At 41.1% G+C, this 12,130-nt stretch overlaps 1 protein-coding gene across 1 annotated transcript in view; it reads left to right on the top strand.

Annotated features, from left to right (window-relative positions):
* The window catches only part of LOC144194254 (uncharacterized), a 100,913-nt gene that overhangs the window by 84,463 nt on the left and 4,320 nt on the right, over positions 1 to 12,130 (top strand). The window contains exons 16-23 of the mRNA XM_077713183.1: positions 1,408 to 1,536; positions 1,656 to 1,784; positions 3,094 to 3,222; positions 3,293 to 3,421; positions 7,036 to 7,269; positions 7,537 to 7,691; positions 11,450 to 11,519; positions 11,699 to 11,752. Of these exons, the coding sequence (XP_077569309.1) occupies positions 1,408 to 1,536; positions 1,656 to 1,784; positions 3,094 to 3,222; positions 3,293 to 3,421; positions 7,036 to 7,269; positions 7,537 to 7,691; positions 11,450 to 11,519; positions 11,699 to 11,752 (1,029 nt within the window). The remainder of the gene's footprint in view (positions 1 to 1,407; positions 1,537 to 1,655; positions 1,785 to 3,093; positions 3,223 to 3,292; positions 3,422 to 7,035; positions 7,270 to 7,536; positions 7,692 to 11,449; positions 11,520 to 11,698; positions 11,753 to 12,130) is intronic.

The following is a 12,130-nucleotide window of genomic DNA, read 5'->3' as shown; positions in this document are numbered from 1 at the left end:
ATGTCTGAATGTTAGAAAATTCCATTAAATGTGTGAAGCAAAAAAACAAAATTCAAAATCATCCAGATGTGCTTTAAATCCATCAGCACACCGCACAGAATCATTCACCATTACAGAGACAAACAGTACTTTTATTTCCCTTCTCATCTCTTCCTCCATCACTTCAGCAATAGCATTGATCAGGTTGTTTTGTATTTTGCCCGACGTGCCACTAAACATTTTATTAGTGGACAGGTGGTAATGTAAATCTGTGTTTTTCTCAGCAATGAGAGAAAGAAGTTCCACATAATTCCCTTTGTTTGGGGATGCAGCGCTTTCATCGTGTCCCCGAAATAAAAGTTTACAGTCTATCAAACTTTTTAAAATTTCCCTATTTTCCTTTACCTTTTCGTTGTGGTGCTCCGTTTCCCTGCGCACTTGCTAGCTGAACTGTAAATCCACTCTGGTCTCCCCAAAACTTTTGGAGAGGACCGTTGCTTGTAAGTGTCTGGCAGTGCGTTGGTTTCTTGTTGCTGCTCTGGGTAAACAAGTCAAATTTGCAAATCCAGTGTTGCTCCATACACCATGTCGACCGGTGGCCAATAACAAGCACTCCCAGCAATACAATTTGCAGTGTTAGTGATAGCGCTCGTAGTTGGCGAACTGAAAGTGGCGGACAAACCCTTTTCCCGGTTATAACAGGCTTGCTAGCTTTGTAGTCGACCAACCATGCTTAATGATGTCAATTTTTTCTGGAAAAGTCTGTCTGGAAAATGGCTTTGTGCAAATCTGCAACCAAATCCATTTGTTTTTCTCCGTCAGCCATTGTGGGTGGAGTTTGGCTTTGGCTCACTTTGGCTTTGGTCCGTCTACTCTATTACTAGCCAATCATAGTTGGTGAAAGCGATGACGTATCCCTACGCCAGCGAGATAGCATTGCTGTGTTGCCAACTCGAAATCTGATTGGTTAAAGCAACAGTCTTATGTACCCCTGTTAGATGCAGCAGAGCCTTCAGAACTGATTGTGAAGGCCTTGAGACAGATTTCTGACCCTGGCAACAAATAATGGCTGAATTGTGATTGGTTAAATGCTTCAATATGAAAACACACATCTGGAAGCAGTGCAAGCAGGGGGAAAGCAATTAAAGGAAGCTGACAGACAATTTGGAATTATTTAATAATTATTCATGGGCAAAATATAATTAACATCAGTCTGTGATTCAGTTATTTCTTAGGCCAGCAGAAAAGGTCTTGAAGGCCCTGACGGCACACCACTGGTCGCCGGCCAGGCAAAAAAGTGTGATTTTTTAGTCTCTCTATACAACACTACAACATCTATAGCCATTGCTAATCTTATTTAAATGAGACAAATATTTGATTTTCATGTATACTAAAATCTATCTTTGTTTCCCGGTTGTTTGACGTCAGTGTGTCCAAGTGGAAAATATGGTAAACACTGCGCTGAGACATGCTTGTGCACAAACAACGGCACTTGCAATCCCATCAACGGCTCTTGTCATTGCCACCCTGGATGGATTGGCGGGGACTGTTCCAAACGTAAGACATGAATAACAACACCATACACAGGTGTTGTTTGCCTTTGGGTCCACTGTGGCATGTTTTGCTTGAATTCTAGTCTTGCTGGTGACATAATTGCATGTGTGTCTTACTGGCAGCCTGTCTCCAGGGATCATGGGGTCCCGACTGCATTCACACTTGTAACTGTCACAATGGCGCTCAGTGCAGCCCCACTGATGGAGTGTGTGACTGCAGCCCTGGATGGACAGGACTCTTCTGTACTCAACGTATGTCTCTCTTTCTCTCTCTCTCTGTATCTCTCTCTCTCTCCCACACCCTCCAACACACAACTTTATTTGAAATACAACTCAACTTTCAATCAACATCATGCCATTAATATGAAGTTCTAATCTCATCTCATTTTCTGAACCGCTGCATCCTAATCAGGGTCCCTGCTGACTCTAAAGACAGGAGAACTTGCGTTGGTTTTCTCCGGGTACCCTGGTTACTTACCACATCCCAAACACATGCAGCATATGCTAGTTTAGCACTCAAAATTTGCCCTTGGTATGAGTGTAACCGTGAATGATTGTTTGTCTCCTTGTGGCCTGTAATTGGCTAACCAGCAAGTCCAGGTGTGCCCCGCCTGCTGCCCAAAGTCAGCTGGTGTAGACTGCAGTGATTTGACATGTATTTTAATTTATCTTGGATTGGGCTAGAAGACATGTATCTCAGAAGTGGGGCGGTGCTTCATATTTTTACAGATTTTTGTTTTTAATATTTTTTTAATGACGTCCAAATTTAATTTCTATTATTTGGAATAAAAGTAAAAATGGTCTTCTTTTCTCAAAATTACTCTATACTCGTTTATGCCACAGGGTACTATATCTTAGAAGTGGGATGTACTTCTATTAATATCTCAGAATATCCAGATGTTTACAAAAATCAGACATTCATATTAGCAAATTCAAAGTCCTATCATTTTGAAATGCGATTTCTGTAGAGTCCGGTCCTCGAGAGCTCCTATCCAGTCTGTTTTCCATGTCTTCCTCCTCCACCACACCTGAATCAAATGATCAACTCATCAGCAAGATGTCCAGGAGCTTCATACTGATCCCGATTTGATTCAGGTGTGTTGGTGAAGGGAGACAGACTGGACAGGGGCTCTCGAGGAGCGGACTTGGCAACCCCTGCTGTAGAGCTTATTGTTCACCAATTTATTTGGCGGCCATTCTTAACTTTAGTAGCAATTTTGTGAATTGATTATTTCCAATATGAAGGGAGGGCAAGATCTATTTATTCACCTATTATGGTCGAATAAACCATTTTTGCAAAGAACTTGAACTTTGGGTTCATTCATTTTCACATATTTGAAAAACAAAGAAACGCCATTCATTTGTCAATTCTAACCTTATTTAAAATATCTGTCGTTCGAGGAAGTTTGCCGAAAGCACACTAAGGACAACTGAAAATCTAAATTTTTCATTTATGACCCAAGTTTCTGCCTTTGGTGGGAACACACAACAATCTATGTTCACATTCATACTTATTTATAATTTAATTGTAATAGATTGTATTTTTTTTGTCCCGCCCCAGGCTGCCCAACAGGTTTCTATGGTGCTCAATGTACTGAAAATTGTCGCTGTCACAATGGAGCTGACTGTGACCACATTAGTGGGCAATGTTCCTGCCGGACAGGCTTCATTGGTGAAAGCTGTGAACTCAGTGAGTTTTGATGCCATTGTTTCATTTGAGCAAACAGTGAATTGTAAATAAACTCTCTTCTTGTCGGCAGAATGTCCCGCTGGCACGTTTGGCTATGGCTGCCAGCAGCTTTGTGACTGCATGAACAACGCCACATGCGACTATGTAACAGGAACCTGCTACTGTAGCATTGGATTTAAAGGCATCCGCTGTGACCAAGGTGAGTGTACTCACAACAGACATATTTGCTAAATGTTGTGAAATACAATTCCTGCATTATAATAATTCAATCATTTTTGTATTTTGCATTTGCTGTACCGCGAAGGGGGAAAACTATAATTTTTTATTAAAAGTTTATTAAAAATTTTATCCGCGGGCAAAATTACCAATGTTTTGCAGACTATAAATGCCACTTATATGGTGCTTGGTGGTGTAGTGCAGTGTATCCCAACCTTTTTTGAGCCGAGGCACACTTTTTGCATTGAAAAAAATCTCAAGGGACACCACCATCTGAAAATCTTTGTCGCCTATATTTATAATAGTTATTCTCATCGAAGTTTTATCAGCAGAAATCGCATCCAAAATTATTCCAAAATCTAATTTTTCACAATGACCTAATGTCACGGAAATTTGGCCTGTGGACCCTGAACTTCCGGTTTGATTGATGCAAATAACCAAGTAAAGTTATTGATCGCATCATTTTATGATTTTTCTCTAAATATTACTTAAATCTCCTAATATTCCGCAAAAAAAATTGTGCTCACACAGACTTTACGTCGGCAAAAGTTGATGCGCTAGAAACCAGACAACTTCCGTTTCGACTTAGAGAAAAATAAGCAACAAAATTACTGTTTCACAACTTGAATCAAATAATTGAATAATCTACAATTTAACGTCCATCATATTTTTTTATTTGAACCTTGTAATAGTTCCATTTTAATCTCCTAATATTCATATTATTTTTTCTCTCTCAATATCACATTGTATGACTTCTTGCAATGTCCCACGGCACACCTGACCATTGCTCACGGCACACCAGTGTCCCGCGGCACAGTGGTTGGGAAACACTGGTATAGTGAGTCACTCGTCTCACTTTGCGGACTCGATTCCCACCGGTCACGGTATGATTGGGAGCATGAATGGTTGTTTGTCTCTCTGTGTGCCCTAACACTGACTGGCGACCAGTCTAAAGTGCACTTTGCCTTTTGCCCAAAGTCAGGTGGTATAAGCTCCGGCACCCCTGCCACCCTTATAAGGTACAGTAGATCAGTGTTTCCTAACCACTGTGCGTCAGCACACTGGTGTGCCGTGAGCGACATCGTAATAATCCATGAGAGAAATCTCAATATTAAGAGATTAAAATCAAACTATTATGAGGTTAAAATTGAAATATGAAATCATAGATTGTGCTATAACAAGATTCAAATCGGAATATTATGAGATTATGTCAGTTTGTTGCTTATTTTTATGTAAACCGGAAGCTCGTGTTTTTCGGGCTTCCACTTTTGTCGACGTTATGTCTGTGAGCACAGAACCGCTCTTTTCGTAATGTCAGGTGGTTGAAGTAATATTGGGAAGAAAAAAAGTCATAATATTACGAGATTTAAGTCATTTTCCTGTTTTTTTGCGGTATGTAAACCGGAAGTTGTTTGGTTTCAGGGAGCTCAACTTTTGGCGATGTAAAGTCTCTTACTTTTTGCATAATCAAGGGAGGAAAAACGTCTAAAATCTAAATAAGGTTTAAAAAACGTTGCGTTAATTATTTTAACATCGGTCGAACTGAAAGCTGTTCGGGGTCTGCGCACATTAACTTTGATGACGTTAGATCGGTGTGAAAAAAATAGATTTTGTAATCATTTGGCGGGTATCTAATTGTAATTGAAAGTTTAAAAAAGTTGTAATTAAAAGTGTAATTGCGCATCCACTACAGTAGCTGGCAGTGGCGCTCTCATTTATTTTTGATTTCAGGCATTGATCCACTTAAAATCTTTTCTGTTGCAGACTTAAAACAAGATTTAATAAAGTTATTCTTTGTACGTTTGACTATATTTCTTTTTTTTCCTTTTCTTTAATGTTAATAAGGATAAAATGTTGTACTTATAACAATTTTATAAAATGATTTTATTTATAGTCACGGTGGGAAGTGGGGGGGGGGGCGAATAGTTTTCTTCTTGCTAGGGGGGGGGGCGGTGGGGGGCTAACAGTAAATAATTGAGAAGCACTGGGTTAGGCCGTATGCCTCACAATTGAGTTCCTGGGTTCAAATCCAAGTCGGTCCATCTATGTGGAGTTTGCATGTTGTCCCTGGGCCTGCATGGGTTTCCTCCAGGTACTACGGTTTCCTCCCAAATTCCAAATTTCATGCATGGTAGGTAGGCTGATTGGACACTTTAAATCGCCTCTAGGTATGAGTGTTAGCATGAATGCTTGTTTGTCTCCTTGTGACCTGCCATTGGTTGGCCACCAATTCAGGTGTACCCCGCCTCTGGGATAGGTTTTGAATAGATTTTAGCCCTCAGGTTAGCGGACAGCCATACGGACCCATCAAAAAAGACAGATATGGCTTTTGAGCGACAGATTCCCAACTCCTGCTTTAATGTATGCTTTGTTCTGGATTTCTAAATAAATAGAATCATTGTGTATTCTTTGGCTCGCGCAACATATACTCAGTTTAGATTTATAGTCCAAAAACTAGGTACATAATAAACTTTATGAGGAGATCCACATGAATGTGATTTCTATTTATGACAAGTCACAATGTCATAAATGCCAGCATGTAATTGCAAATCAGATTATACTGAATTTAATAGTTAGGGGAGGTTTATAAGTGTATCGTAGTGACAGCATTCAAAAGCATTGACATTTTATTTTTGCTATAGAAAGGCAAAACCGAAAAAATGAATAATAAATCAGGCAGTAGGAAGAAAAACATGAAAGTCGCAGTAAGCACTGCCCCTCCAAAAGGTAAAACGATGATGTTAGGTTCATTAATAATTACCTTCGTCCGTAATTATCAATAACTGCAGGCAGACATCTTATTCAATTATTGACATTTAATTAAATAGAAATGGATAACAACAGGTAAAACCTCTGAGGGGAGTTTCAGCAAGTTCCTCTTACAACTTCCGAACGTCTCCCCGAATAGACGTTCTCGTACCACTCTTATTGCCATGAATCAAAACAATTTACAGAGTTGTTGATCATTCCATCACGTATGAGTAAAAACAACATCTGGGACTACAATAACAATCAAAGTATTTTACCAATAACAAAAACAGGCGACTAGACCTAAACAACATTTAGATTAGAACAATTATGCCTTCCTTGACCTAAGAATCATATAATAATTACATAAAGAAAAACCCGAAGTGCGTCACGAGTGTTATGGACGTGGCAGAAACAATATCTTTGTTATGGGCTCCGTTGCTGGAAATGGCAGATATCCAGTCCTTGCCCGATCAACAATCCTTGGAGAAGTCCATGTGAGAGTGGACTAGGCGGCAGTTCATGACCTCGCAACACTTTGAGAATAATAAGAGAATGATTTAACAAAGAAATGACTTAATACAACTATATTTATAATAGTAATACAGGATAAACCCAACAGATGATATCCTCAGATTTATGATAAAAGAAAAAAAACAGATCAGGTGCAACTAGAGAGAAAATGTTAGCAGAATTGTCGAGATGCAATGAAACCAAATGCTGCTCAGTAGGCCTACACCAGAGGACATGATCAATCTGGAACTTTCAAAGATAACTCAACATTTTTAATACGTTTAAACTCTAGTAGACCAAGACAGACTGATATTTTTAATATACCTGACTTGGCAGCAGCCCTGATGATGGAGGAGCTCAACCCCTACACCAAGATCAGCCCTGCTCTGGCATCAGAGCACCGGTCGGCGGGCGCCATCCTCGGTATCATCTTTCTGCTTCTGCTTATCATGGCCATGCTGGCTCTCGTGGTTTGGTTGCGCTACCGACAGAGAGAGAAGGGGAACCAAGTCCCGAATGTCACCTACACACCAGCTCTGCACATCAACTCCATTGATTACTCTCTCTCCGGTAAGGCTCCACCTTGTGTGTGTGTGTGTTTTTTTTTTTTTTTCTAACTCCAAGTACTTTTTCATCTCCACTCAAAAATAGACTAAAATGTATGCAGCTTTGGGAATCATTTTTCTGGTTGGTTAAACACAGGTTGATGCTGTGTTGATTGGTGTCATCAAATCCTTCCATTGCAGTGTGCAGTTATCATCTTCTGTAGTCCTGTCATGTATATACATTGAAAATTTGTTGAGAAGATAAATACGAGGTGATGTGATTTGGTGACAGCAGGGCTTCAGTGCACTGGCCTGCTGGATTCAGCAGAGTCATCACCCTGCAACAGTTCCATAGGCCGCTGCTTCTCAAACCCTAGCTACCGCACGCTGGGCCCCTGCACCTACGCCACGCACTATGCCAAGCCCAACAAGAAGAGCTTCGGAAAGGTGTGGTATATTAACTCTGTTATATTTATTTTAGTAACTTTTGGAGAAAAAAATACTGTAATAGTTTTACCATGTCATAGTTTTTAGTTTTACAGCCATACCTCTACTTATGAATGCTTCAACATACACATTTTTCAGGTTATGGAATGTTTTAATATGTAAATTATTGTTCCTAGATACGATAATTTTAAAGTTAATAGACATCAAAAGGAGTATACCATATACAGTGGTACCTTAAGATATAAGTTTAATGGGTTCCGGGACTGAGCTCGTATGTCGATTTACTCATAATTTCAAATTTCCCATAGAAATGAACTAAAAACAAATTAATTCATTCCAACCCTCTGAAAAATACACCAGAAAAGCGAGGAGAGAGAAATATACTTTTTGCACAGCAACGCACTCGTTACATAATTTAAATGAAATTTAAATAACTTGGATTAGGATACAAACACACTCAAAAATAAATTTAATCTCACTTTACACTCAACTTAATCCAAATTTTCTCCCGGGTTGGCACTATTTTCCCCGCCTCCATCCTGACTTTCAGCTCAAGTATTCAAAAGGAACCTATGGAGCAGGGGTGGCAAACCAGTCAGAGACCAAGAGCCACATTTCTTACTGTGTTACCGCAAAGAGCCACATCACACACATACCATTGCTCAGCCAGATTTATTGTAAATGTCACACACCACCCAGTGATAATTTTACAATTGGCACACTGCGAGTCCCAGGGATTCGCTTGTCTGAAAACTGTGCGTCCCAGGAAACTTGTCACGAGTCCCAACATACTACGGATGCAAATAAAACATAAACAACGATATATAAACATTCAGATTTAATTTATTTATTATATGGTTTAGGGTTAGGGTTTATTTATCATTGTACTAGTCTTTCAGCTCGTAGATCCTCCTCTCTTTGCAGCCAAAAGTCTTTTGAAATGTGCGTATTTTTCCTTGCCGCCCCCGTTTTGCTTCATGATCATCGATCGAATCTTCTGCAGTTCTTTTCTTACTAGTTGTATTTTTAACTGCGAAATAACTATCCAGACTGTTTTGCTTTTTCTGAAACATTTTTTATCTTTCTTACACTATTACGAAACTCTTGCTATCGCTTTCTCTCCTTCGTCTGCTAGTGTCTGCTAGTCTCGCGAGAATTATTTCGCAAAGATTATGTGGAATAAATTGGTTTGCTATCGGATATATGTGTTTTGGTTTTTTTTTTGATAAAAATTTCTTTGCGTCCGAAAAAAGCACATTACTTGAAATTGTGCGTCTGGAAGAAAAGCTGTGCGTATCAGACGCAGGACGCAGAGGTAACGAGAACACTGACCACCATAGTAATGACATAAATTGACTCCTACAGTACTAACAGCACAGGCCAGTCATTATCAACAATGAACATTGTGTGCACTGTCTCAGTTCAACCAAGTCCACAAACAGAAATATAATAATTTACAATAGCGTTTTTCTTTTACTATGCATGTTACTTAGTGGGACTTCTGTCATAAAATCAGAGCCTATTTTTGCGCAACATCCGCTCCTTGTGAGCTGTCATTTATTATGAATGCTTTTAACTAGCGCGCCCACCACGTGGGTGTACACCTCGCTCTCCTATTGGCTGCTCCCGGCTGAGCACTCTCGCCTTGGTCTGCCTCGCAGGGGGTGTGGCTTTTTCAGCCGACGCTCGATCTTTGGGATACTTTTTGTGTGCGCGACGCCGTTCATTGTCGCTTCTGGTTCACGGGAGCTCTCCCACTCTGTTAAAAACGTTTACTCAAATGACCTTGCTCCTACTGGGAAACTTTGAGGTATTTTTATCCCAAGCACATGCGCATTGGACGAAAATACCGTATTGAACTCAAGCGAAGCGCGCACGCAAATGAAAATAAAACACAAATACAAACTTTGATATGGACGTAAGAGCCGCATGAAACCGGGCAAAGAGCCGCATGCGGCTCGGGAGCCGCGGGTTGGCCACCCTTGCTATGTGCTATGGAGGCTTGTTTGCTTTTGCCTTCCCTTCAAAATGTTACGCACGACCACTTGCCTACGGGAAGTAGTAAACTCCTCTCGTATTGTCCTGCAAGCTCCGCCATGTGTACAGCATTCTGCACTGACTAATGGGAAAAGGAAACAACACTGAAAAAATGCAATGCTCCGCCCAGTGTTCGTAGAGACATTTACACGAGGGAGTTGCAGGGAGAAAGACAGTGCCAATGATGTTCTCATAAGCAGACTTGCGTTGGCTGTATGCTCGTATATCAAAATTTGTTAGGATAAATATTTGCTCAAAATGTTACTTGTATCTCAAATCGCTCGTATGTCGGGGCACTCGTATGTCAAGGTAAATATAACAAGGAAATGCTGTAGCATTGGCCGCAGACTCACTTTCTGCAGCCATCATGGGAGCAATCCTAACTAGCTACACCCCTACTTACGAAAACACCCACCCTGCAAAGATCACGTCACAACACTATACAATTAGGCCTCTACTGAGCGCCTATCAGCCCTCGTGAACTGAATGCACCACTAGAAGCATCACGTTGCCACATGGCACCAACATCAGTGACAAGAGAGAAAGTGGGAGATAGTGGTCGAGAGAGAGAGAGAGAGAGAGAGAGAGAGAGAGAGAGAGAGAGAGAGAGAGAGAGAGAGAGCGAGAGAGATTTTTTGTATACAATGGAGCTTTCTTCCCCGGGCCGTACCAAACCACCAGACGGGCCGGGTCCGGCCCGCGGGCCGTATGTTTGACACCACTGGTTTAGACAGCAATGCCCTAGGTAATATGGCTGCACTGGGACGTAGGTAAGATGGCTGTGCCCCGAACGAGCAGTGACGGGAACGTGTTTTTTTTTCACGTTTTATGCAAGATACGCAAGGTTTTTTTTTTTGAATTTCATTCATAGACCTCAAAATACATTTTGTTTAGCGTTTTATCTGTTTAACTTTTCTCTATTTTTAAATAAATTACTGTATCGGGTGCGGTCGCTTGCATCATGACATCACGACGCCAATTTGTCATGATGTCATCGTGTCATGACGTCATCGTGTCATGATGTCATCGTGTCATGACGTCATCGTGTCATGACGTCGTGTCATGACGTCATCGTGTCATAACGTCATCGTGTCATGACGTCATCGTGTCATGACGTCATCGTGTCATGGCGTCATCGTGTCATGGCGTCATCGTGCCATGACGTCATCGTGTCATGACGTCATCGTGTCATGACGTCATCGTGTCATGACGTCATCGTGTCATGACGTCATCGTGTCATGACGTCATCGTGTCATGACGTCATCGGTGATGGCGTCATCGTGTCATGACGTCATCGTGTCATGACGTCCTCGTGTCATGACGTCCTCGTGTCATGACGTCCTCGTGTCATGACGTCCTCGTGTCATGACGTCCTCGTGTCATGACGTCCTCGTGTCATGACGTCCTCGTGTCATGACGTCATTGTGCCATGGTGGCGTCAACTTGCAGTTTCGTGCATGTTGTGTTAATATGCGCGTATAAGCCATACCCTCGAATCACTCATTTTTTGTCCAACAAAAGCGTCTTATACATGAGTAAATAGATAGATAAATTATTTGCTTTCGCAGAACACAAAACGACATGGTGGGCTTGATGCCTTTTTTGGCAATTTGATCTAGAATGTGAGTTGAATTTTGTTTGTGGCTTATCTGTATTGAATTAACAAAAAATGAATGAGAAGATGACTACTAACCCTACTTTGTGGTCCTTCTACTTCTCAGATGAAGGCCAAACGATCACATAGGAACAGTGCTCCGGAGTGGGGCGCCTATTGTAACCTCAGCGAGCTGGGTCAGTCGCTGGTGCATCTTTTTCCCACTGAATGATTAATGATTTTGGCCCCTATTCAGTGATTTACCATAGATATTGTATTTCTATGTAAACACTCAATTGGAAAATGAGTGTATTCCCAACGCTAGCCCTCTTCTTTGTTTACACTGTTCTCACTGTTCCTTATTAATACCATTCAGGTGTCTACTGCATTGACCGGCGTTACAGTTACCAAGTGGAGCCTCACTACAGAGGTACAGTGTGAGGAGTGCCTCAAGTTGTGACCTCATCACCTCTGATTCCTCACCCTCTCCGCTTATTTCCCTCAGCTAATCGATGCCTCACCTGCTTTTGGTTCCTCCTCAGTTCATCACCTAAAATATATATTTTGAAAAACTGAATATACACTCTGCAGATGCGCTAAACCAGGGGTGGGCAAACGTTTGGCCCCGGGGGCCACATTGACTTTAAAAATTTGACAGATGGGCCGGGTCAGCACAAGATACGATACAAATAAAAAAGTGCATCCGTTAACAGTACATATGAAACATAAACATAAAAAAAGGACTAAAGTATTAACATACTCATCACTCATCATTAATGTAAAAAGTAGAAAGTAGAAAGTCAAGTGA

This window comes from Stigmatopora nigra, chromosome 3 (assembly GCF_051989575.1).
Source record: "Stigmatopora nigra isolate UIUO_SnigA chromosome 3, RoL_Snig_1.1, whole genome shotgun sequence".
Taxonomy (NCBI): domain Eukaryota; kingdom Metazoa; phylum Chordata; class Actinopteri; order Syngnathiformes; family Syngnathidae; genus Stigmatopora; species Stigmatopora nigra.
The sequence above is the reverse complement of the archived record's forward strand: the minus strand, read 5'-3'. Positions and strand labels throughout refer to the sequence as shown.